The sequence below is a fragment of the Rattus norvegicus genome, chromosome X, assembly GCF_036323735.1.
Source record: "Rattus norvegicus strain BN/NHsdMcwi chromosome X, GRCr8, whole genome shotgun sequence".
NCBI lineage: Eukaryota > Metazoa > Chordata > Mammalia > Rodentia > Muridae > Rattus > Rattus norvegicus.
This window is the reverse complement of record NC_086039.1, coordinates 104,009,794-104,036,989: the sequence shown is the minus strand read 5'-3', so window position 1 is coordinate 104,036,989 and position 27,196 is coordinate 104,009,794. Positions and strand designations below refer to the sequence as shown.

Here is a 27,196-nt window from a genome sequence, read left to right as displayed (position 1 = left end):
CCTCCTTCATCTCCTTTGTTGTTGTGAAGCCAGGTAGCTAGGTCAGAAATCAGGGAGAAAGGGCGAATCTCGAAATAGAAGTAAGATTTTTTTTTAAGGCAACTGAAACTTTATTCTTAATTCTTCTGTAGTCTTTTCCAAAGTACTGTTTTACAGTCAGAAGTGACAGCCAAATTACTTTGGTTACATTCGTGAATTCATACATGTACATTCCTTAGACTGGTGCCTGCTATATAGCAAATGCTTTCAAAGTGTATGCCTTTAAATTTTTTTATTTTATCATGACGTTACTTGGGGGAATTATTTAAAATGAAGGACAATCATGCTTAACTCTAGAGCCCTGATACTGTCAAGAAGTTGTGTTGCTTGATCACTTACTTGCCAGTACATACTGTTAGTAACAGTCTCCTCATCTTAAAGAAGGTAATACTTTATACACGTCATGGCTCGTTGGAACATCTTAACACGGTGTGTCTGCTGTAAATCACTTAGCTCATAGAAAACTTTCAACATTTTATTTCATATATATATATATATATTCTGAGAAGCAAGTGCACTTGAGACATAGATAACTCAATATTCAATAGCTTGAGTCTTCTTGAAAGACTAGAGTGAGATTGGCTATGGCTTAATTGTGTTCCTCTTTAACAGGGGGACTCTAGCTAGCTTCTTTATCTTTTAATTGACTTTAAAAGTCAAGTTACTAGTTTTACGATGATAACAGTTGCTTGGATTAGGGACTAAAGGTGAGAGTATTGGCATTTTACTTGGTCACACACACCCAGAATGTCTAAAAGTGTATTTTAAAACTTGGCATTGCTGCCTTCACGCTGTATCTTCTGTTTGATTACCTTAACCTTTAGCCAGATTTCTGCTCCATTTGACATGTAGACATAGCAGTAATTTAAGACATGGTTTGTTCAGAACAAGAATACAAGGTTGATTTGGCCTAAATTTGCACAATATGTTCCCTCTTCAAAGCTACAGACACCAAGATAAGGGTAACTAAGACAATAGTTCATTCTTGGCCACTAGAAACTAGAAGTCTTCAGTAAACAGTACTCTGATGTCCATTATCTCCCTTCCTTTTCTTCTCTAAAATGCTGCTTTGCATTCCTGAACTCAGTAAAATCATCTTTTGTTGGCGCTAGCCTCTGATTTTCTTTGCTTTGTTAGCATTCCAAGTGCAATCTTTTCCTTGCTTCAAAAACCTGTGCTTGAACCATTTTCAAGCCACAAGCAATGCTCTTGCATTTAGTATCACCCTGGCATTTGTATGTTGAAAACTTGGTCCCCGGTGATGGAACCTTCAAGAGGTATCATCCAGGATGAGGCCATTAGACCTCTGAAGGGCATTCATTGCCTTTGACAGGAACTGACGCAATTCTAAAGGAACTCCAGCTATTTCTCACAAAAGGACTCTTATGAAAGGGCAAGGATGAGTCACCCAAACAAAACACACAACTTTGATTGCTCTCCAGCTCCCTCTCATCTTTGTCACAGACATACCTGCCATCTTGTCATCCATCAGGCTCGGATATAGTCAGCAAGCTTTCACCATAGAAGTCAAAGCCCCTGAGTCTTAGAAACTAAATGCTAAATAAACTACTTTCTGTTTCTTCTCCCTCCAAGTCTGGCTAAACAGAGAGAGCAACGTCAATATCACAGTGTGAATGTTATGCTGCCTTGAAATTTCCTCCACCAAACAAATCATCCTCACTTAGATGCTCAGGAAATTGGCAGGGTGTAGTCCAATTCTTTGCCAAAAGAAACCATAAATAACCTCCAGTCTAGTTTCCAATAGCGTGCTTATTCTGGGGAAGCTTGTGAGTGCTGGCCTTCCTATTGACCTTCCTATTGGCATTCCAAGCTTCTTACCATACAGAAGAGCTATTGCCCATGAAGTTCTTCTTGTGTCATGCTCATGCTTCTCTAGCTCATGGCTCCAAACTTTTACACACTCTTTCCAAAAACCTACAAAATATGGTAGCCATAGCCACAACCCTACTTCTCAGAATCACTTTTCATGGGGCTGGGACCAACTATTTTTACAATAACCAACTTAAGGGAGGAAGGGTTTGGGGACCACTCCATTATGGCAGGGTAGTACTAATGCTTTGTCTCTAGCATCCAACAAGAAGCACAGAAAAGGTAATGCCAGCAGTCAAGTTACCTTCTCCTTTGTCTCTTTATTTTGTCTGAGATTCCTACCTATGCAAGAGTGCCGCCTACATTCAGGGCAGGTAATCCTCTCTGGAAACACTTTCATAGACACATCCAAAGGTGAGGATCACTCAGGACCCCAGTGTCTATTAATCCAATCAAGAGTCACACAGGAAATAGGTACTTGGAACAGAAAAAAAAAGCAAATTTCCTGATATTGACAACTGAAGAGGTTATCCAAGTAAGTCCAAGTTATGAAAAAGCAGAAGTCAGAACACAAAGCAAAAAGCTACTCATTAGGAAAGTATATCTTCTAGCAATGAAAAAATTAGATATTGATTGTATTGGTTAAAAAGGAGAAAGGAAAAGGAAATGTCAGAGCAGAATCTTTTGGTGATTTGATACAAACACATCTTCAAGAATCAATGTGTAATACTTAGTAAATAATATTCTCTAACTTGTAAGAATAGTTTTTTTTTCCTGATCAAAATTTGGTTGTGTATTAAAAAATCTTTAAGTGTAGAATAAAGGGCCATCTTGTGACCAGATCCAGTAATGCATTTTGAACATGCCCGAGCAGGCTTTCCAGTTCAGGGGAACGGACAGCTTACTCCTGGTCATTACTTTTCCATGTGATAAGCCTGAGGTGCTTTTGAAATGCTGTGAAGGACAATCACACTAGACAGCCATGTAGAAATTCAAAAGCTTTGAGTTCTAGGTTATAGGTGTGGAATTGAGTATCCTCATTTCCAAGATTCTGTGACTACTACAGAAAGGAATAAGATCAGTCAAGGACAATTTGGAGACTGAAAACCGGGTACCCGCCATATTGATATACATTCTTCTGGTCAATGAAAGCACAGCCATATATTGATTTCTGGCCTTGTGACAAATTTCTTTTTAAAATAAAATGTGAGTCCCTTACAAACTAAGACTTTTGATAGACTTTCTCCTCAGAGAATCCATACTCTTTAAGTCAATGGATATGTACACAGACAAATTTTGGGCACATAAGTTTTGAAGATCCAGAAATTATCTTTTAAACTCTCATAGTTTTATTTAATCAGTAGGAATAGAGAATACAGGAGTCAATTGAGAGGTATAGCAAAAATATTTTCAACAGAGTAAGTTTAAGTTGACTGAATAATAAGACACAGGTTGCTATAAGAGTAACATTTTAAAAATAACTATTGGGAATGATAGAAATTCATATATTAGAAAAATACTGGCCTGTAGTTTCAAAATAAAAACTGATGTAGCTACAAAAACTCCAATAAGGTGAATGTTAAGACAAGAAACAAAATATTAGAGTTTAAGATATATATTTTATAATGTCAACATGGCCAACCTAACAGCAGAGGTAATAGTTCAGTGGGTAAAGTACCTGAAGCTTGGGATTTGATCCCTACCTAGTACTAAAAAAATCAATTTAAGAAGAAAATATTAAAGTATTTTATGATTATTATTAACATTGTACATTAGCCCATTTCCCACTACTATTACAAAATTCTTGATCCTGGGTACCTTAGAACAAAAACAGGTTTATTTAGTGCCATTTTGAAAAAGTTCAAGATTAGATACTGTCACCAATCTTGCTTCTGATAATGGACTCACGGCAGATGGCATGATAATAACACACACTCACGATATACATAGGTAAGAGATGTATGGAAAATAGGAAGCAACACAAGGTTGGTGAACTATTTGTCACTTTAGCAAAAACTCACTATTTAGTGAAATAACTGGAGTTCCATAAGAAGTATGAGAACCACTAGGTGTTCTCTGAATTCAAGGCCACACTGGTCACACAGAGAGTTCCAGTCTAGCCAAGGCTCCATAGTGAGACCTTGTCTCCAAAAACCTAACCATAGAAGTATAAGAACCACATTAAACAAAACCCTTTGAGGGGTAAGTAAATTTCCCTGACACTACATTCCCTGTCTATATTCATTCATTTATTTACTGTATATGTCACAGGCAGAAAGAGAGAGAGAGAGAGAGAGAGAGAGAGAGAGAGAGAGAGAGAGAGAGGCAGAGAGACAGAGAGACAGACAGAGAGACAGAGAGGGAGGGGAAGGGAGGGAGAGAGGGAGGGGGAGAGGAATCAGAAGAGAAAGAAAGTGCCTTACAAGAACATGCCATAGCATGTATGTAGAGGTCAGAAGATGCCATGCAGAGCAGAATTATTTTGTTCTCTAGTTTCACCATGTGGATTAATGAAATAGACCTTAGTTCCTCAGGTCATTGGGACATCAGGCTTGGCAGGCAGCATTTTACTGGCTGAGCTATCTCACTGGCCCATAAAAAACGTATTTACTGGGTTGATTTGCATAATAGAGTGGAAGAGGGGTTGGAAATGGACTAGTTGTTTACCCCGGGAGGCTGTGCTACGTGTCTCAGCTGTCCTAATCTGCACCAAAGGCCTGGAGGATGCCTTGGAGATACTGGTCTTCAGGTCTCGTTGGAAGCAGGAAGGCACCTGGTTCTGTTATCAGCAAAGGGATCGGCAGCTGCAGCAAGAGGGTAAATGAAATCACCATTGAGAGCAAAGGCCAAGCCAGCAAAGAAGGAAAACTTTCCTTCTCCCACATACTTTTATCTAAGCCTCTAACAGATGCTGCTCTCCTCATCTAGGATGGCTCTTCTCACCATAATTAACTAGCAATACGGTGCCCCATAAAATGCACCACAGACTGCTTGATCCAGATAGCTCTTCATTAAGAGTCTCTTCCTAAGTGATTCTAGGTTGTGTGGGGTTAACAGTTAAAACTAACTATCAGGACAGGAAGCAAGTTCCAAGGAGTTTTCAAATTAAATAATAGACTTCTTCCTGGATATGGCCACATACACTAGTACTCTCAGAATTTTAGAATCAGATTCAGGATGGCCACAATTTGAGTTCATCCTGGTCTAAATAATGATTTTCAGGCTAGCCCAACTGCACTCTACTTCAAAAAGCCAAAACCAACAATAAAACAATATACTTACCGATAAGCTGTGGCCAAAAAGAATGATATTCAAATGTTTTGATATATTTAAAGGGGTAATTATGAGAACAGAACACATGAAAACCTGTGCGGATGTAGCTGTGTCTGTGCTTAGTGGGCGAATTCTGTATGCTCAAAAACATTAAGGGAAACTCTGACAAATTGCATTATCTAAGTTATTTTTTCAAATACTGAAAGAAGCATTCTGGTTTTAGCTTCATGTTTGAATTTAAAATTTTTTTTCTATCATTAGGATAAATATTATGTTAGAACACTAGCTGAGGACATACTGATAAAAAAAAGATGTGAAATGGAAATTTCTGGTTCCTTTGGAAACTCAGTTGGATCACATGATGTTTTTCTGGAAACTGTCTTGTGAGAGGCTGTTTTGCTGAAGCAGACACCTGAGAGAGCATATAATGTTTTGCTGGAGTGGATGCTTGAGAGGGCACAAGATGTTTAGAAAGAACATAAATATAACCCCACAGACAGTAAAAGGATGCACTTGTATTGCTACATCGTGCAACACTTTGCTGATGTTCTCTGGCCTTCACTTTGTAGAGAGAAATGTACCAAAGAACCTCTTGTGCTATTCCAACTGATTCTTGCGGCTTTGGCTGACACTAGCAAAGTGTCAGTGGAGCCTTATGGTTTCTGCTGCTACTGATTTGTGTTTGGTGTTTGCTATTGGACTGGACTGCTGATATCCTGACAAGGAAGAGTGGAATCGCCCTCCAAAGAATTATTTCTAAACAGGTCTACAACCCTCTTTTCCTATTAACCTTCTTTCCCCCCTACCTCTGGTTGGTGGGCTAGAAGGGAGGTTGAAGTATTCAAGAACCCTAAATAAAGTAGGTTTTGAGAAAAGCCTAAACCTACACAGACACTGCACTGATATCAACCTTCTAGAAATATTTTGTAGAACCCAGGTAGCCAACGGCCTGTGGAGCAACATGCCTAAGTTTTAGTGTGACAACTGTGATAGTATCTTACCCAGGATTCTCCCTCTGTGAGGAAGACGCACTGCAGTGGTCAGAAACACAAAGAGAATGTGAAAGACTGTTACCAGAAATGGATGGAAGAGCGGGCCCAGAGCCTGACTGACAAAACACTGGCTGCGTTTCAACAGGAAAGATCCCTCCAGCTCCCTTCTCTGCTCCTTTGCCTGCAGGGGCCACGATCCCACCTCCCCCAGTCTCCCGGCTCCTCCTCGGCCTGGCATGATGCCTGCACCCCACATGGAAGGCCCTCCTGTGATGCCAATGATGGGCCCTCCTCCTCCTGGGATGATGCCTGTGGGATCAGCTCCTGGGATGAGACCACCCATGGGAGGCCACATGCCCATGATGCCGGGCCTCCAATGATGAGACCTCCTGCCCGCCCTGTAACAGTGCCCACATGGCCTGACATGACCCAGCCAGACAGATAAAAGCAGAAGCTCTCTTTATCCTTTTGTATTTGCTGTTGTTTCACCAGGAGATCTTAGTGCTGAGCCTGAGTGTTTCCTAGATGCATGACAAGGAACGTCCCTTTCTAACAGACAGAAATGCTTCTGGAGGGAAAAGTGATGCCAAAATAAATAAATAAATAAGTGTGGCTTTCACTTATACTGTGAAATGTGAAAACAAAATCATTAGCTCTTTTAGTTGAAAAAAAAGAAAAAATGTTTTGTAAATTGTATTAAACAAATAGGCAAATCAGCAATCCCCCATACTTACACAGACATACACACATCTGTACATCTTGGAGATGATGGAGAATCTGACTGCGAAAGTTGCCACGTCATGTTACTCAATCGCTCAGTTTTCACAGAAAGGCGTACAAGTTGACAAGAAAGTGCATCTCACTGAAAGGAAGAAAATAAAACAAGAGGAATGATTTTTATTTGTTTACATTAAAAATATATGACATGTTTATTTATGCATGTGTGCGCACACATGCGTATCGCTCAGCAAGTGTAGAGGTCCGAGAACAACTTGTGGTAGTCAGTTCTCGAACGCCTTCCAAGAGGCAGAAGTCAGGCCAGTCCTGATCAGCAACAAACACTGTGTCCTCCAAGAGAGCCAGCTCTCTGGCCCAGTAAATGCTTTAAAATAACTATTTTAAATGTCTTCAAAATGTTCCATGTAGTCATTGAGCAAAAGAAAAATGGAAAGAAAATATGAACAAGACAATAAGAAGAAATTGTTAAAAAGAAAGAAAGAAACCAAAGATTTTGTAGCTGCAAATTGAAATGAGGAATTAATTCTCAAAACCACGGAGACTAGAGTGCATCATAGAATGTTTAAAGTTCTGAAAGAAACAAATAATACCAACCAACAGGTCAATACTTTGTAGCTGTCTTCAAAAATGAGGAATAAAGTACGTCATTCCTAGACAAACAAAAGCTGAAGGAGATTTGTCTTCCTGAGAAACCTGTTCTACCAGAAATGTGAAAGGGTATTCTTCAGGTTCAAATGAAATGGCACCAGACCACAACTTTGAGTTACATGAGGAAAGGAATATGTCAAATGAAATTAACTGGGTACACATAAAAGCCAATGTTGTATGTTTGGCTTGTAACTCCACTTTTTATTGCTTGCTTGATTTAGAAAACAGTTAGATGTCCAAATGTGTGTATTAGAAAAATGTGTGGCATACATAAAATGGAATTTTTCTCAGCTATAGAGAAAAAAATGAAATTATGAACTTTTCAGGAAAATGGATGAATTGAAGCATATAGTTTTAAGAAATGCTACAAAGTTAGCTTCTAATTTTCACAACTGATAATGTGGGATTGGATGTGTTTAGAGGCCAGGAAACTGCAAAATGACCCTTGAGAGAAAAAAGGGAGGACAGGTAATAAAACAAATTTCACCATCCCCCAGACTTTAAAAAAATTAAAATCATACAGAAGACAAAAAAGGTCACTATACTTTGATTAAAATGTTCAATTTACAAATAAGTTAAAGTGATATAACCAAACAAAAGAGAAAAAATGATATAAACTTTATGAGAGAATAATTGTGTAATCTTCAATACTCCATTTTCAGACTGATGGTAAATAAGAAGAGCAGAGAATAACACTGCCTATAATTGTATATAAAAGAGATATACAGCAACTATCACAAAACAACAATAGAACATATATTGTTCGTAAGTGCTCATGGAAAACCCCCTAAACCTATAATTTGATAATTATGTGTCAATACATTTTAAAATGATTAATGCCATAAAAAGTATTTTTCTAACCACAACCAAATGATTAATACCTACACTATATAAACAACTTCTGCTACTCAGTAAAAGGGCAATAAATCTGTCACAATTAAAAGGGCATGACTCGGATCTACAAAAAAGATATAATGTAAATAGCTGTTTAGTATCATTTATTGCTACCAATAGTACAAGAAGATCTCATACCCATTAGTATAATTATGCTTTAAATGGAAAATAAGTACTGGTAAGGATGTGGAGACCTGGAATCTTTATACATTACTAATGGGAAGTTAAAATGGTGAAGTTGATGTAGAAAACAACCTTGTACAGGGATTCCTAACCTTCCTAAGGCTGTGACCTCATGTTGCGGTGACCCCCAACCATAAAATTATTTCATTGCTGCTTCATAATTACAATTTTGCTATGAACTGTAATGCAAATATCTGATATGCAGGAGGATATCTGATCTGTGACCCCCAACAGGGTCATGATTCACACATTGAGAGCCACTGTTCTAGGCATTGTAGTTATTAACAATATAAACAGGATTATCATTTGCACTAGTTACGTATCCTTGTGAATATGGCTGGAGCTAGAGGAAGCTGATCACACTGTGTTTGCAATCAGGAAGCAAAGAGTTCTGTGCTCAGGTAGCTTCCTAATTTTATACAGTTCAGGATCTAAGCGCAGAATATGGCACTGTCCCTTTTCATAGTAGATTTTCTCACCTCAATATACCTAATCAAGACAGTTCCTCATATGCATGTCTACAGGCTAACCCAATCTACACAATCCTTTACAGGTTGTGTATGCCTGGAGGTTTGTCTCCTTCCTAATTCTAGGTCCTGGTCAAGTTGACAATACTAAAGATCATAACCTAACCCTTTGTCAACCTGACACCCAAGCCTATCAGTTCGAAACTGTACATTTCTGCCTATTATTCCTGTAGTCTTATTTTCCAATGCAAAAATTATCCCATTCAACTTCAAAAGTCCCTATAATCCTTAACAATTCCAACGTTGTTTGAAAGTCTGAAGTCTCTTTTGAGACTCAGGGAAATCTCTTAAGAGTGGACTCCTATAACTTTAAAAAAATGCACAAGGAGGCAGAAGCCCAGCTTGTGGAGCTGGGCCATGGTAGCGCTGTGCATCAGCCCATGGCTGTCTACTCCTACTGCCCAGGCCCAGGTGCTGGCCCTGGCCCTGCTGCTGTAGCTGCATTGCCAGACCACAGCTTCCTGTGGAACATCTTCCAGCGGGCTGATAAACACAAGAGTGGAGTGATTTCACACAATGAGCTTCAGAAAGCATTATCCAATGGTACGTGGACTCCATTTAATCCAGTGACTGTGAGATCAGTCATTTCTGTTTGACCTAGAAAACAAGGCTGGTGTGAACTTCAAGGAATTCACAGGTGTGTGGAAGCATTTCACAGACTGGCAGAATGTCTTCCAGACCTGTGACAGGGACAACTCGGGGATGATTGACAAAAACAAGTTCAAACAAGAACTCTCAGGCTACCGGCTCTCTGATCAGTTCCATGACACCCTCATCCGAAAATCTGACAGGCCAAGGAAGAGGGCAGATCACATTTGATGACTTCATCCAGGGTTGCGTTTTCTTGCAGAAGTTGATAGACATATTCAGACGCTATGACAGGGATCAGGACAACTGGATTCAAGTATCTTATGAGCAGTATCTCTCCATGGCATTGTATAACCAGGCCTTGTGAACGGCAAGCACGGGGTGCAAAAAACTAAAGATGCCAAATCCCTTACCTGTGATAGAAGAGGGCACAGCTGGAGAGAGATGCTGTCTTTCTGTAGGCTGTATAGTTAATACTTAGGAACCTGTGATAGAACAGGGCCCAGCTGCAGTTGAGATACTGTCCTTCCCATTGTCTGTATAGTTAATACTTGGGGACCAGGCTATACATATGTGAATAAGCTGGTCAGTGATTGTGAAGGGGCAATCTAGCTATGCTGTTAGAACACAAACCTTGGACTTGTTGACTAATTATGCCATGAGGTGAGAGACCTACTAATGGTTCATGATTCTGCTCTCAAATTATCATGTTCTTTTCTAGATGCCTCTAATTCTGTAGTTGCAATGCTTGTATTAGCCAATAGAATTTTAAAATAATATGGAACTGGCACAGAAGGCATTTTGTGTGCCATACTTTAAAAAAAGAAAAAAGAAAAAAGCTTATTTATTGGACTATGTAGCACAGGCATTAAAGTGCTGATTCAGAAAAATGCACAATTCTGACACACAATGACAACAAATGTAATCATTAATCCCCAAAACGAAGAATGGAATCACCCAACACGGGATGATTAGAGCCAACCAAATAAAATATGTAGCAAGGCAAGTACCAAATCCTTCAACTCCATTAGACAACATTAGGACTCATGATGTGTCTCCAGAGAGCTTGAGTAGCCTTACCCCTCCAGTTCTGCTGCTTGGAGCAATATCTACTCTCTCTCGGGCAAGCTCCACTTTATATCTGCTACTTTCCTCAGTGAATACCTTACTGCCCGAACATCTGTAACATCCTGGGATCCCCATTAGTTCAGTAATGCAGTAATGCTTCAGGGCCACCTTACTTCAGCACTACTACACATTGCTTGGTGTCAGTGGGTCTCTGAAATTGTGATGGAAGTCTTGTATGATCTACCACTGGGCATCCTCTATGCCTGCAGAGTCAGTGCCACACAGATGCCTAGGCGTTTCTAGAGTTTTAGTAGCAGCAAATTAAATCTTCTGCTTTTGTCAATGCAACCTCTCAGATTTGGTATCACCACTCCTGAGTGGTTCTTTGTGTTGGGCGGGTGTCAAACAAAGCTTGGCAGCATCTCGAGAATTTTTTTTAGAAAGTACTACACACTGCAGACACTGTGGAGAGAGTTTTAAAATATAAGAAGGAAGACATTTCAAACAACAAGCAGGCCACTTGGCTCAGAAGTTCAAAGAGGTTTTCTCTATGCCCACTTAAGCTCCCTAGTGAGTTTCTCAAATTCTTTGTATTCCCGTGGTTGGGGAAAAAAATCCTCATGAGGAAGTAGACTACTGTTTCCCAAGATGTGGCTTGCCTTTCAGACGTTAAGCCCTGGATCCCGAATCATTGTTCGAAGTAGGTGCTTTACTTTTTGGACCTGTGGGTTAAAACAAAATGCCTGAAACAAGAGGAGGAGGTAAGAGTTCCATAAAAAAGGCTCATATCATGAAGAAAGAAGTGTAAACCAAACACAAATGCTACTTCAAGCCCTTTGGATGTTGTCTGAATGACAGCAGACCATGACATAGAAAAAAAAATATTTAGGAGAAGTAGAATCAACAGATAATCCTGGAGCTGGGAGAAGACTGATTTACAAATATACTGCAGATATATTTTTATGAGGAAGATACTTCCAGGAACCCTTACAAAGTGTAATTGTACCTCAGGGGAGCTTCAAAGAGATTATTATCTCTTTGAATGTGGCTTCACTGACTCTCTCGGTGTATTTCAAAGGATAACAATTGAATGTGAGCTCTTTCTGTTCAGCAGGAGGTCAGATTGTAATGTGGGCACACAGCACCATGTGGCTAAGATATCAGGCCAAACTTTGTGTTTATATGATACCAGAGAAATGAAAAGTGTTTTATCTAAAATAAACATGATAACCCAGTACAAACATGGGTGCCACAAAGCATGCTGCCTGGGATAGTTTTCAGATTCAGGGTGACTCAGCTGTGGTGGCTCAGAAAGATCGATGCCAGGCAAACTACATTTCATGGATGAAGATCTCTACTCTCAGGACCAGGAAAAATAGATTCTTTGACTAGAAAGATACTAGAGAAAAGAAAAGGCAGCAGAGAATCAGGTTAAGGACCAGGACATCACCTGTTACATTCAGGACTCCCTTGCTGTTTGGGAAGATTATATTGCTGTCCTAAAAGTGAACCTGACAATAAATTTGAGAGCTACATTTAACGAAATCTGAAGGATTAATTTGTGGCTACTAAACATTCCAAAAAACCTAGATATAGAGGGCTAGAAGTCAATTCATGAAATTCTACCCATGCGTCCTGTGCCTATTAATTATCTAAAAAGAGAGCAGGGAGGTCTGGTGGTCACATGGATGACTCTTAGAGTCCCTTTCCACACCTTTTTATGTCCCTGGCGGGATGCCCAGTCTTTGAATTGTGATCCAAATGTAGTGTGGCATGCTTTGCTAAGCATTTCTCTAGTATTCACAGAGAAGGAAGGAGCCACGGACCCCTGGGATATGTGTTGTGTGTTGAGAGAACACATGTCAGTCCTCACTGACAATACAGTTTCCTAAAACTTGTTTTGTATGTTGGGGTTCTGTATTGTTTCAGTTTGGGGGGCTGTGTTTAGCATTAAATATATTTATCGCAAAGTAAAAGTGGTTATTACCTCATTGTTAACAGTGTCCCCTTGCATACCAGAAAACTCTCAAAATAGCCAGACTCCAGTGTGAAAGTCATCGGTGTAGGGTGTTGGCAGATGCTCCTCATGTCAGTCAACACATCATATACATAGAACAAAATTATTGTTCCTTGAATTCTTTAGCTATGAGGAGCGTTAAAATAATCTAGTTTTATATTTAATAGGCAAAACCATGTTCAATTGTTCTTGGATTTGGGAAAGTTAAATGTGTCTATTATTGCCCTAAGAAAAGATTTTGTATTTTGTAGCATTTTAAATTTCCAGCTGCTAACTTAAAATAACAAGTTGTTACATTCACGTATTTTCATTAATTAATAAATACAATAAAGATTTGGAGTGTTGGAAAAAGAGAAACCAGAAGAAAAGCACACAGAGACACAACTTCATTTCTACTAGGCTGACTACACTAAGGACATTCAAGCAATCAAACACATTGTTCTAGAGAGATGGCTCAGTGGTTAAACATATTTACCATAGTTTGGATCCTCAGAGCCCACGTAAAGCCTGGTAGGTGTGACGACACCCTGTAATCCTAGCACTTGGGATTCAGACACAGAATCCTGAAGGCAGGCTGGCTAGACAGAGTACCAGCAATTAGTGAGTACAGTTTGCCCCGAGCCCCTACCTCAGCAAATCAAGTGAGAGATAAGAGCAAGGAAGACATCCAACAACTTCAGGCCTGCACAAGCATGCACACATTATCAGTGATGGAGAGAAACAAGAATATGCACTGTTAATGGCATATTTGAAAAGCAGATTAGAAATTCCTGTAATAATTAAACCAAATTAACCTATGAGTCATCAATTCTACTTCTTAATATGTATCTAGGAAAAAATATGTCCCAGGACAGTGCGGAACTGGCAGTGTTCCAGCAGTGCCACCTGTTTTAAATATCACTAGAAAGCAGAGGTTTAAGAAGTCCCTGAGAGAATAGAGAGGCAAAGATTAAAACAGAGACTGAAGGAACACCCATTCAGAGCCTGCCCCACATGTGGCCCATACATATACAGCCACCCAATTAGACAAGATGGATGAAGCAAAGAAGTGCAGGCCGACAGGAGCCGGATGTAGATCTCTCCTGAGAGACACAGTCAGAATACAGCAAATACAGAGGCGAATGCCAGCAGCAAACCACTGAACTGAGAATAGGACCCCCGTTGAAGGAATCAGAGAAAGAACTGGAAGAGCTTGAAGGGGCTCGAGACCCCATATGTACAACAATGCCAAGCAACCAGAGCTTCCAGGGACTAAGCCACTACCTAAATACTATACATGGACTGACCCTGGACTCTGACCCCATAGGTAGCAATGAATATCCTAGTAAGAGCACCAGTGGAAGGAGAAGCCCTGGTTCCTGCTAAGACTGAACCCCCAGTGAACTAGACTGTTGGGGGGAGGGCGGCAATGGGGGGAGGGTTGGGAGGGGAACACCCATAAGGAAGGGGAGGGGGGAGGGGGATGTTTGCCCAGAAACCGGGAAAGGGAATAACACTCGAAATGTATATAAGAAATACTCAAGTTAATAAAAAAAAAAAGTCCCTGAGAGCTCAACTCATTGCAAACTCAGTGAAGTTTTGAAACAAGGCCCCTGGTGCATCAGTAGCTCGGGAGCTATCAGAGAGCAAAAGCCAAGGCAGGATGTGCTGTAAACAAAGGTGGAATTCAAAAACTAAGGGCTGACATGGAACACCCCACCTCTGCCTTCTGGCAGTGTTCTTGGGCATATATTGAAACACTCCATGTTTTCCCTTAAATGGATGGCTCTGGGGCTGGGGATTTAGCTCAGTGGTAGAGCGCTTACCTAGGAAGCGCAAGGCCCTGGGTTCGGTCCCCAGCTCCGAAAAAAAGAACCAAAAAAAAAAAAATGGATGGCTCTATACAAGCTGGGTTTCTGTATGCACATGCGCAAATGAGGTCTCACCCACATAGCCACAGAGCTACTGTCCCACAGCAGTTCTGTACAAAATCTCTGTGAAGTGAATATTTTCCCCATGAAATGATCAAGTCTTAAACATTTGTATTTTATAATGGTCAGTTTATTCCTCTGCCTAAGAAATCCAAAGGCAATTTGCAATTGGCTTTTCCTATACTTCTGTTATTAAAAGTTTGCTGCTTCACTGCTTTCCAAGAGCAACTGATAAACCTCTTTCATTTATGTCTAACTGTTTTCCCTTTTGTGGTACAAAATTAATAACACAAATACAGATATTCATTGTGTGGAAAGTAAGATAGAGAATCCAGATCACATAGATTAACCTCTTTGGCATGGTGTCATGCATAAGGAAACACATAAGACGTACACATAATGCTTTTTAGCGTGCAGTTTTTGGTTTAAAATAAACTACGAGATGATTGTCCTTTCAAATAAACAAAAAATAAATCGTATTAAATCGGTGGGATGGAACTGAAAGGTGAGAGATATGGACAGCATGAGGTTTATACATGGCTGAAAGCAAAACTGAAGTATCAACATGAAATGATAGCAAATATTTATGAAAATGAGTGAAAGCAGAAAGCAGTGGGAATATTAATAACAGAGAATAATTTCTGAGGCTACAGCATTAAAAGGGACGGTCCCGAGAGTGGGTACGGTTAGAATGCAGAGCCCTAAATTTTTTTCTCAGACTTCTTATTTCTTCCAGACACCTTTCCATCTCTTCTTCCTCTCCTGTCATTTCTTCACCTTTAAAATGCCTATAGTCTATGTCTTCTTTAAATTCTTCCAGAGACTGGAGCAGCCTCTGTCTGAAATTCCCTTCCAGTCGCTGACCTTCAAAGGCTCCATAGGGATGTTCCTCCTCCCTCTTTGGCTCACTGCACTTGGGCTTCCCTTCTTTTTCGTTGCAGGACCTTTGCATGATTTCGTTGTTTCCTGATTAACTTCAGGGAGAAAATGCAGAGAAAGATTATCTTCCTACTTTTGAGTCCCTTTCTCTTGGAATCCATTTCCCCATACCTGACAGACCCACAGTTCCAGCCTTCAGAAACTAAAATATCTCAGCTTCCTCAGCTTACTGTCAAATCTCCTTGTCTTCTTCCCCACTCCTCAATCCCAACCCACATTTTTGCCAGGAAATAAGTGAAGCTGCAAATTTTACCCAGCATTATCCCTTCCCAACTGCCACCCTCAGAACCCAGTCTAAGAAACTCTCACACACCAACCTGTGTAAATAAACGCAGGGTAGTTTCTCACTTGTTTTCCTGTCAGGGGTTATCTGTGAACACAGATTCCTGGACTTACAAACAGAAACAAGGGATCAGGGAAGAGAATATTGAGACCAAACATATGTTATCATTATCCAGAATCCGGGATTCTCCCCACTATCATAGTTGTAAGTACTCTACTGCCTGGTTCTTTTCCTATAGCTATCCATTAGTTTAGAATTGTGTGCCTGTTCACCCGTCCTCACTCTTAGCCTTGGCCCTCGTAAGACTCAGCATCTTCCATCCCCCATTTTGACCCCACTATTGCAGGTTGGCATTGAATGAGGTGAACCATTTTTAAATTATCTCAATTTTTCTTGTCTCTGTCCCACGATTTCAGCCTTTCTCCATGCATTAATTCACATTTCAGAGCTACCATGTTCTCCAGTGCATTGGGGAAAGACAAAGAAAGCAAAATTTTCCAGGACAAGAGAAGCCTTATCACTAAATTGCTAGATGTTTCTCAACCTTTTCCCCATGTTTCCTGCTTTTTTTTTTTTTTTTTTTTGCCCAATATGCAATCATTGGACCAGCAAGCTGGTTGAGCGCATAAAGGTACTGCTACTTAGTCTGAAAACCTTAGTTCAGTCTCTGGGATCCACATGGTAGGAGAGAACCAACTCCTACATATTTGCTCTGACCTCCATAGATATGTAGTGAAATGTGCACTCACAAACATGCATGCAAATAGATAAATGTAATTCAAAATTAAAACATATGCAATTATCTATCTCCCAATTAGCGATATGGGGAAACAAGTCTAGATGGATTCTCTTCTCGTTCAGCCACTATCAATCCAAGGGCTCCTGGTGGTTGCTGTATACCAATCTGCTGGGATTTAAGGAATTTACCTTCTCTTCTTCTTGGCCACGAGTATTCAGGGCAGTAAAGAGCTCGTACCCAGAGGAGAAAGAAACCTGGATATATAACAACTTGGGCTCACGTCAGCTTCTAATCACGTGAGGATTATGTCATCTTCCAACTCTGGTCCCTACTTTCCCCTCCCATCAGCACTACTGCAGAAGTAGACCTGTCTACTAACCTCCCACCCCCACCACACCAGGCCCTGTCACTCATTTTTGCCTTTGCTAATTTCAGAGGTCAAAAGTGGCCCCTTCTCCTTATGGATGGAATGTGCCTTTCTCTGATTACCAGGGAGGGGCTGCATCTTCCCATGGTTATATTAACTATCATTCCTTTTTTAGGGGTTGTGTTGAAAGAAAGAATTACTCGTCCTCATCTTGGTTGCAAGAGCAGGAAAGAAGCAATCTTGCCTCTACTCACCCTTCCCTCCAGCATAAATATCATTTTCCTTACAGCCTAATTTCTGAAACCAAATTGGAAGATATAAAATAAACTAGGTAATGAGGTCATAATTGGGTTTACGTATTTTTACTTTTTCTGGGTAGCTTCCTATTTTTCAATTTTCCGTAAAAACAAGTCTCATAATTCAAAATATGGTAAAGATATGCATATTTGGAAAAAAGATTAAAAATAGGAAGATAAGAAGACCCAAGCACCTGTTCCAGCTAATGAAGTCAGAATATAAATATAGACCTTTCAGGCGGACACATTTTTAGAAGCTCAAAATGTACAGAGCAGTTGGGGCATGCCCTCTCACGGAGACTGCAAAGCAGGTGAAGTCCTTCTGTCCCATGGATAACTAGGACTATAATCCTACAGTACTTCGTGCTTAGATATACAGATCTCAGAACGCAGTTGCAATAACTACTAGTTTGATTTCACATTTTCACAGCCTGTGCCAGGCCGTAGTCTTTTATTCCCTTGAAGGTTGGGCTCTGAATGTATTACTTTTAAAAATCTTAACCCTTGGTGGGAATATTTTTGGTTTGTTTCTCTCAAACATTTCTGGCCCACTTATGTTTTCCTAGACTTCATTCAGCCAGTCACAAAAACCACCACTCATCATACCAAACATTTCTTGCTAAGGATTTTATTCCTTACATAAATGGATTTGTTTACATGAAAATAAGCAAGGGGTGACTACCCGAAAAGTTCTTCAGTCTTGTTTAAGAACTCCATAGTTCATTATAAATGTAATCACTACTAGTAAGCTTAGGGGAAATGATTCCAGAAAAAAAAAAGTTAAGTAGGCAGACGAGATCTTTTAAAAAGTAGAGCTTTGCTGCACACATTTTTGCGGAATGACTAGCTTTAAAAGAGAAACCAGCTAGTGACCAGCCAGAGAAGAATTGAGGCTCTTAGTCCAACAACTAATTAGAAACTACTAGCACATTTGTAATTTAGTTAGTGGATTTTCTTGTAATTGAATGCTTATATGACACTGACATTATCAACATTTTCATTCCAGTCTTGTAAGAGACGTTAAGGTGAAACCATTCAACCTAAGCTGTCTAGCTCAAAGGCCCTCAGAAACTGACATAAGAAAAGGGTGTTGCTTTTCATCACTATGTATAAATGTAACATATAATTTGTAATCCAGAAATAGATAACATATTATTTACTTGGCTTATTACTCTGACAAAATATGGGACAAAGCAACTTAATGGGAAGGGTTTTTATCTTTTTTTCTTTTTTTTAGACAGGGTCTCTCTATATTTCTATGTAGTTCTCACTACATAAACCATGCTGGCCTTGAACACACAGAGAGCCTCCTGCCTTTGCCTCCCAAGTGCTAGGATGAAAGGAATGTGCCATCATGCCCAGCCAAGAGGGAGTTCTTTCAGCTGGTAGTTCAAGGGTACACTCTGTCATACAAACAGAAGCTTTGGGCAGCTGAATGCCTTGCATTTACAATGACCAGACAAGGCGAGACAAATACTATCAATCAGTTAGCTGTCTCCTTATACAGTGCAGATCCCAACCACATGGACTTGTCTTTCCACCTTAATCAACCTAATCGAGATAAGCTCTCAAAAGTTTGTTGTCTGGGTGACTCTAGACCACGTCAAACTGAAAATGTTGACGTTCACATATAGCTAAACATGCATAGTGAATCAATAAACAAGTACAAACTGCTGATAGACGGCCATTCGGATAAAGTTAGACACAAAAGAGTAGATGCAATATAATCCCGTGTCCATGGTGTTCTTCATCCGAAAACTCTGCCTACAGGGACAGGCGTTGGAATGCTGGCCTCCCGGAATGAAGGGCATTTGGATTGCTGATTGCAAAGAAGTGTGATCTTCTGGGGTAATACTGAAACCCAGTACAATAGATGAGTTTTATGAGGGCGTATGTTTGTTTTTATCACTTCTTTACTTTTAGAACTGTTATTTACAGAGAAGAAAGTATACACATATGAAAATGACATTTCAAATGAGTAATAACAACCACATGCCTTCACGATATCATTCTCATTATGTGAAAAATTATATTATCCCAAGAAAGTCATGCTCCTTTGCAGTCACAATCACATATGAGTAGATTTATGGCTGTAAAAAGCTCTGGAAGTACTTTAGACAGTGATAGGCTAGATAGAATCTTCTTGATCACCTTAGATCTGTTGTGTTTTTATCTTTGATGGGTATTATCTATGGAATGAGGGAAAATAGGAATGAAAATATTAAATGAACATATACATATATATATACCTGTGTGCCTATATTTGTATATATATAATTTTAATACATGTCAACAAGTATATACATATGTGCACACACATATAGATATACTTTTGAAATCAAGACACACATAGACATTTAGCTAGAAGGCATTAAACTGTGCCTATAACAATATATTTTGCCCTTGCCTAGATGATGCTATTTGGTGTTTATAAGTCTACAGGGACCACATTCAACTTTTAATTCTCTGTCAATACTGACATTCATCTTTAAATGAGATCTTGTGCTATTAGCATTAATTAACCCAGTCTGTCTGGTTCCTTCTTATAGTCACCCTGCCTGGGCCTTGTCTAATTCCCATGCCTTCCATAATCACTATGCCTTGTACTCACTCACTTTCACAGCTGCATCTGGCACTTTCCCAGTTTGTGTCCTTATCTTACATGTGAACTGTTAGGGCTGATCATTCTCTAGTGTGCTTTCTTCTATTTTCTCTCTTTCACCTCCAGAGATATCTATGTAAGATGTGCGAGGTCACTTATCTGGTCAGTGCTATGCATAAGAGTCCACTCAGGATTTAAAGTGAGGTCTGTCCCAATCCGCCACAACATTTTTTTCTAAGTTCTTCATACAACTGGCATCCTTTTATGCATAAGTTAACAGTTACTCTTTGACTTCTCCTGATGCCCAGTCCTACATTCTTAGAGGCAAGTTCTACATAACTGAGAATGTATTCTTTCTGGGTGGTGGTTTAGAGAAAGGTTAAAAGGAGGAGTGGGCTGTTTGGATCAGTAGGTAATAGGAGAAGGCAATGGTTAGGCTGGCTCCAGATAGAAAATGCTTTAGGAAATATGTGAACCAGCATCAAAAAGGGTAGGTAGGACCTAAATTTAGGAAGAGATGTATGGAAGAGACCTGTCAAAGGAACCTAAGCCATAGGACCTTATAACACAGGCAGAGGTCCCTTCGCTCCATCTTTAGGGTTGTTTATTGGTTTTTGACTGAAAGTGCTTTTGTGTAAGTACTTTATAACACAAACCCAAGGACCCTCCTCTGCATTCCCCCAAGGACTTTGATTTGCTGGAGACAGAATCATATGTAGTCAAGTCTGGCCTCAAACTTCCTGTGTAGCTAAGACTGACTTTAAAATCCTGACTCTCCTGCCTGTGTGCAGGCATACACTTCCAAACTGAGCAGTCATCTTGAAGTTTTCCCCCCATTTATTTCCAGGTCACTGTGTCAAAGTACATCAACATTCCTGTATAGAAGTATATTGACATAGTCATCCACCACTGAAGTCATACACTCTGTATTGGTTTGTATATGCTTGGCCCAGGGAGTGACACTATTAGGTGTGGCCCTGTTGGAGCAGGTGTGGCCTTGTTAGAATAGGCATGTCACTGTGTGAATAGAACCCTCACCTTAGGTACCTGGGAGCCAGTATTCTGCTACTAGCCTTCAGATGAAGATGTAGAACTCTCAGCTCTGTCTGTACCATGCCTGCCTGGATGCTGCCATGCTCCAGCCTGGATGATATAGACAATCTCTGAACCTGTAAACCAGCCCCAACTAAATGTTGTTTTTATAAGAATTGCCTTCATCACAGTGTCTGTTCGCAGCAGTAAAACCCTAAGACGCACACATTATGAGACATTCACACTAAAGAAATAATCAAAATTATAATGGGGACGTAGTTCAATAAGTCAAATGCTTACGTAGCATGCACAATGGCCTGGGGTTATTCCTTAGCAGTACATAAAACCTGGCACATACTTGTAATCTCAGTACTCAGGAGTTAGAGGAAGGAGGATCAGAAGATTAAAACGTTCATGATCTGGGCTAGAGAGATGGCCCAGCAGTTAAGAGCACTGACTGCTTTTCCAGAGCTTCTGAGTTCAAACCAATCCCAGACACATGGTGTCTCCCAACCATCTGTAATGAGATCTGATGCCCTCTTCTGGTGTGTCTGAGAGACAGCTACAGTGTACATATATAAAATAAATAAATCTTTTTTAAAAATGAATGATCATTCTTAGCTATGTAGAAAGATCAAAGCCTATCTGAGATGCATAATAACTTGTCTCAAAAAAATCAAAATTATGTAAGTTAAACTATGACATAACTATTCATTAAATATTGGGTGATCAGATTTACTTTATCCACACTGATATTCACCTGGTCAATATTAAACACAGATGGAAAAAACTTTGTATTTTTATATATTATTGGTATACAGATGTATTCTAGATCATGAACTTTGCCAGAGTTCAGGGATCACTCATTTTAACCACAGCAGCTAACTGTCCCTGGTGATAATTTGCCTCTTATTTTTTTTACCCAATAGTAGTAATCCATTTAAATTCTCCTATATGGTATATTTTCTGTTGCTTTATAGAAAATTATATTAAAGGTACTACTTTATATAAACCAATTACTTTGTGTATATTCTAGTCTGATTTTCTTGCATTTGTATTACTAAAATGTGGGGTTTTTATTTTCCTAAAGAAAAGGTCTCATGTACCCATGATAACCTCAAACTCACTATGTAGTCCAAGACATTCTTAAACACTTGCTACTCTTGCTTCTATCTCCTGAGTGCTGGGGTTCTAAATATGTGCAGCTACACTCAGCTTTATATGGTGTTGGAGATTGAGCCCAGGTCTTTGTACACACCAGGCACGCAGTCTACCAACAGAGCTGTGTTTCCAGAAACTCATATTGGAGTCCACAAATCTTTCCAGACATTTAGATATTTTTTTTCTGTAAATAGGATGTAAAACTTGAAGTAAATATATCAAATACTTTGAACTTTTATAAGAATTTAGAAAATTGCTATTATATGATCCTATAAAAAAGAAGGTATAAAATTATCTCTCTCTCACAGCTTGACTTTTTTTTAAAAAAGAAACCAGATTGAGGATGAGTGAGGGGGCTCGATGGGCAAAAAGGAACTTGCTGCTAAGTCTGATGACCTCAATTTGATACCCTGGTCCCACAAGGTGGGTCGAGGTAACTGACTCCCAAAAGTTGTTCTCTGACTTACACACACACACACACACACACACACACACACGCATGTGCACACACACACACACACACACACACGAATAAAGCAAAACAACTGGAATGAGTACACTGCTGTAACGTATACACCTGACCATTTTTGTCTGACTGGAAAGCTGTGGCCTTTCTGACTGTGAAGGTGCATAACATAACTTATTCAGCAGAGGAAAAGCCTCTATCTTAATAGTTATTTATCTCTTGATAAGATATTTAATTTAAATATTAAATTATACAATTTATTACTATCTTGGGTGGAGGATGTCAGTCAATGGTAAGATGCTTGTCTACCATGTAGAAAACCCAGGGTTCATCCCCAAGACTCCAAAAACAAAATGTGTACATTTTATTGTATGTCTTTAGTGACCATCATATAGCTTACTTTGAAACATTTCACCTTTAGGCAGAAGGTGGTGGCATAAATCTTTATTCCTAGCACTCAGGAGACATAGGCAGGCAGATCTGTGTTCAAGGCCAGTCTGGTCTATTGAGTGAGTTCTAGGACAGTCGTAGCTATACAGAGAAACCCTGTCTTAAAAAAAAAAAACTCTGGGCTGGAGAGATGGCTCAGTGGTTAAGAGCGCTGACTGCTCTTCCAGAGGTCCTGAGTTCAAATCCCAGCAACCACATGGTGGCTCACAACCATCTGTAATGAGACCTAATGCCCTCTTCTGGTGTGTCTGAAGACAGCTACAGTGTACACAGTATATATAAATATAAGAAATAAATCTTTAAAAACAATTTTAAAAAAACTCATGTTTAAAGTTCATAAAGTATATAAGATACTTCTGCCTTTCAATTTCCAATTTCTCATGACTAGAATACTAAATAAAAGTGTATTTTGTATATTAATTATGTACCTGACCTTCCTGCATGGACTTCCCAATTCTCTGGGGGATTGCCTTCCCCTGTCCTCTACTCCTGTAGTCCTCTCAGCCACCAAAGCCGATCCTGAAAATAAATGTACTGTACATAACCTAAGATTATTTAAATACACGCTCATTGACTTGCAAATACATATGAACCCATTGAAGCAGACATTTCTGAAAGAGATTTGTTCGTTTCTTTTCATTCTGAAAATCAGACAAGGTTTTATAGTGCAGTAAATTCTGGCTCGCCTCATGAAAATACCTTGCATGTCTAGGGCCCCTCACAAGGGGAGCCATCAGCTGCCCTGTCCTTTTCCAAGGTCCAAAAACAGCAGCTGCTGCCTGTAGAGTCTATATTTATATAATGACTTAGCAGGAGAGACAGATGGTTGGCGGTTTTCCCCCCAAATTTAATCCTGTTTTTCAAATAAGACTACTTTTTTTTTTTAATGAGACAAGATCTCCCCAGCCTAGGCCAGTGTTACACTAGAAATCCTCCTGCCTCAGTTCTCCCACTGCTGGGTTTTTACAAATGAGAAACACCATCTCTTTTCTTTTTAAAAATTTTAACCCAAATATAATTACATCACTTTCCCCTTCCCAAGCCCCTCCTCTCCAACTCCTTCCATGTTCGTCCCAACTCTCGAAGCAAAAGCCTCTTCTTACCCCTTACTATCATTGCATATAAAAGATATATGTTTTTCATGATCACCAAAGAACACTACAGGAGTCCATTAAGAAATATTAGAAATCAGACAGGCCATGTGGCGAATGCCTTTAATCCGAGCACTCAGAGGCAGAGGCGGGCGGATCTCTGAATTCCAGTCCAGCCTGGACTACAGAGTGAGTTCCAGAACAGTCAGGGCTGCACAGAGAAATTCTGTCTCAGAGGGAGGGAGGGAAGGAGGAACTGAGAAGAGAGGAGAGGGAAGGAGGAACAGAGGAAGGCAGCTTTTTTAAATCTGCATAAGCCCATTTTTTGACTAACTTTTCCCACATATTTTAGGGAAGGAAAAATGAAAAGATGAGGGGCTAGCAGAAGGAAAGAGGCACAACATGGGAGCAGAGACAGAGGGGTAAATCAATCCCCCAGAGAACTGAGATGACCAGCAGCCCACAGAGCACACCTTGCCCTTCTTTTTGTCAGGCCATGAAGTGGCCAAGGCTCAGAGAGACAGGGCCCAGGCTGGAGACCTTAAAGGGACCCAGAGGTGAAGAAGGGACCTGAACTTTGCACAGTAAGACTCTGGGGGCGGGAAGAGGGGCTGGGGCTGGGACTGGGGCTGGGGCCCGGTCCGGGGGCGGAGCTTTGGCTTCTGACGCAAATCGCACGTGACTAGCCCACGCAGGCTCACACCCCTCTCTGGGTCTCCGACCTGCCCTCGCTCACTCTCTTCTGCCCGCCATCCCTAACGGAGGCACCTGTTCCTGGTGGCGCAGCTCCTGGTGGCGCAGAGCACGCGGGCCCGGGCAGCGCGGAAAGCAGGAGGAGGAGGAAGAGCAGAGCAGGTGAGGGGGACAGCGGCCGGGACCCGCGGAGCCCGTCGTCGGTGTCCCGCAGCCGCCACCCCGGACGTCGCAGCTCAGGCCGAGGCTGCAGGTGGCCGTCCCCGTGTGCGCAGCGGCGCGGCCGGACGGGGACCCGGACGGGGGCGGCGGTCCGGGGCGGAGACCCTCGGGGACTAGGAGCATGCGCCCCGCGACAGCTTCTCATAGACCCCGGCATCCCTGCATCCGGGGGACCCAGGGGTGGTCGGCAGGGCAGGGCGGGGGCGGCCGAGGCGGCGGCGGGAAGAACCTGGGCGGTGGCGCTCAGGATAGCGCCACAGGTCCTCCCTCCCTCCCTCCCACTCACCCATCCTTCGGGGTTGATCGCAGGTCTGAGGACCAGAAGCTTCGCGGCACACCTGGTGGTGAGCATCGCTAGGAAGAGGAGAAGGCAAGGATAGGCCCAGGTAGGTGCTGGGGCAGGGCTGGGGACTGAGAGGGGGAAAGGGAAGGAGCGCAAAGCTGGATATGTCAGAGCCCTACTTGCCTGCCTTTACCGGATTCTTCTCTCCCATCCTATTCTTCCATTTTGATGACGCAGATGCATCAGATGTATCTGCAGGAAACACGGTGGGTTTTGGGGAGAGGTGGGCCGGATCTGAGCCCTCTAGGGAGCTATAGACCTTTTAGGTGGGGAAATGAATTTTGAAAAGTGCAAAGCAAGGACTCTTGTCCTCGTTGCTGATCAATCCAGGAAGAAATCTTTTCCTTTTTCTTGCTTCTTAGGAGAAATGGAGTCCAAAGATCAAGGAGCAAAAAATCTCAACATGGAAAATGACCATCAGAAAAAGGAGGAAAAGGAAGAAAAGCCGCAAGATACCATCAAAAGGGAGCCGGTTGTGGCCCCCACTTTTGAGGCTGGCAAAAATTGTGCGCCTAGAGGAGGTCGCAGGCGGTTCCGCGTTAGGCAGCCCATTTCCCACTATAGATGGGACCTGATGCACAGGGTTGGAGAGGCCCAGGGCAGGATGAGAGATGAGAATGTGCAAAGGTTTGGGGAGGATATGAGACACCTCATGGGCAAGTTGAGGGAAAGGCAGCTGAGCCATAGTCTGCGGGCGGTGAGCACTGACCCCCCTCACCATGACCACAATGATGAGTTTTGCCTTATGCCCTGAGTCCTGAGGTTGTCTCTGAAGATGCTATGGGGACCCCTGCTTTGTGATGTACAAGTTTTGAGGTTACTCCTTTTATGTAGATCTCTTCCTGTTACCAACTTCTAAGTGAAACTTGTGTTTTTTACTCGGCCTGTAATTCTTTTATCAGATGCATGGGAAGGTCCATATGACATATTGTGAACCTAATAAAGCAGATTGAAAAGGCATTCTCTGTGCTCAATCTTTTCTTTATATAAGAATATCAACAGCCGCATGAGGGGAGCAAGTGTTGCTGATCACGGGAAGAACTGAAAGATGTTTCCTTTGTGTTTGTTTTCGAAATTGAATACATATTATATAATGGCTTAAGGGATGGCTTAGTGCGCTGGAGAGATGGCTCAGCGGTTAAGAGCTCTGACTGCTCTTCCAGAGGTCCTGAGTTCAATTCCCAGCAACCACGTGGTGGCTCGCAATCATCTGCAATGAGATCTGGTGTGTTTGAAGATAGCTACAGTGTACTCATATACGTAAAATAAATAGCTTTTTAAAAAAGAGAGATGGCTTAGGTCTACCAGAAGATGTAGCTGTAATTCCCAGCACCCACAGTGTGGCTCACAACCATCTATAACTCTAGTCGGGGCAGTCTAGTAACTTCTGGGCACCAGGCACACACGTGGTGCGCAGACATACATGCAGCCAAACCACTTGAGCATGAAACCTTTTTTTGTCTTTCTTTAAATGATTTTACTTACATTCCAGTCATTGCCCCCCATCTTAGTTCCCCCACACAGTTCTGCACCCCATTTCCTTGCCTTCGAGAGGGTGTTCCGCCTCTCTGCCCCTTCTTCCCTCCTCCCTGGGGCCCCAAGTCTCCGGATTAGGCACATCTGCTCCCACTGAGGCCGGACCACGCAGTCCTTTGCTATCTATGCATGTGCCTGGGGCTTTGGATCAAGGTGTGTGCTGCCTGGTTGGTGACTCAGTCTCTGGAATTTTCCCCAGGGTCTGAGTTAATTGAGACCGCTGGTCTTCCTGTGGGGTTGCCCTCCCCTTCGGCTCCTTCAATCAGTCC

The 27,196-nt window shown here is 41.3% G+C and overlaps 2 protein-coding genes, 1 long non-coding RNA gene and 2 pseudogenes across 6 annotated transcripts; 3 read left to right on the top strand and 2 right to left on the bottom strand.

The window, feature by feature from the left end:
- Nucleotides 1-33: 33 nt before the first annotated feature.
- On the bottom strand, nt 34-25,757 carry LOC134484140 (uncharacterized). The gene is made up of 3 exons (XR_010061545.1): nt 25,335-25,757; nt 6,869-6,996; nt 34-4,673 (listed from the first exon to the last, which is right to left on the bottom strand). It is a non-coding gene; the product is annotated as an uncharacterized LOC134484140 (long non-coding RNA).
- Nucleotides 6,104-6,579, top strand: Snrpc-ps9 (small nuclear ribonucleoprotein polypeptide C, pseudogene 9; annotated as a pseudogene).
- Pdcd6-ps1 (programmed cell death 6, pseudogene 1) lies at nt 9,505-10,079 on the top strand (annotated as a pseudogene).
- Nucleotides 14,814-16,974, bottom strand: Tceal7 (transcription elongation factor A like 7). 4 transcript variants are annotated; one of them, NM_001109401.1, is made up of 3 exons: nt 16,857-16,906; nt 15,964-16,032; nt 14,814-15,673 (listed from the first exon to the last, which is right to left on the bottom strand). In NM_001109401.1, the coding sequence occupies exon 3, from the start codon at nt 15,657-15,659 to the stop codon at nt 15,363-15,365; it is 297 nt and encodes a 98-aa protein (NP_001102871.1). In that variant the 5' UTR covers nt 15,660-15,673; nt 15,964-16,032; nt 16,857-16,906; the 3' UTR covers nt 14,814-15,362. The 4 variants fall into 4 exon arrangements, with proteins under 4 accessions (NP_001102871.1, XP_006257341.1, XP_006257342.1 ...); XM_006257279.5 differs by having other exon boundaries at nt 14,816-15,681; nt 15,964-16,037; nt 16,857-16,974; XM_006257280.5 differs by having other exon boundaries at nt 14,816-15,681; nt 15,964-16,016; nt 16,857-16,956.
- Nucleotides 24,847-26,351, top strand: Bex1 (brain expressed X-linked 1). Its single transcript, NM_001037365.2, has 3 exons — nt 24,847-24,988; nt 25,358-25,434; nt 25,754-26,351. The coding sequence occupies exon 3, from the start codon at nt 25,759-25,761 to the stop codon at nt 26,143-26,145; it is 387 nt and encodes a 128-aa protein (NP_001032442.1). The 5' UTR covers nt 24,847-24,988; nt 25,358-25,434; nt 25,754-25,758; the 3' UTR covers nt 26,146-26,351.
- Nucleotides 26,352-27,196: the final 845 nt, after the last annotated feature.

Bases quoted from the DNA above. Each gene is read 5' to 3' on its own strand.
- Tceal7 (XM_006257279.5), bottom strand. From the start codon at position 15,659: ATGCAAAGGTCCTGCAACGAAAAAGAAGGGAAGCCCAAGTGCAGTGAG.
- Bex1 (NM_001037365.2), top strand. From the start codon at position 25,759: ATGGAGTCCAAAGATCAAGGAGCAAAAAATCTCAACATGGAAAATGAC.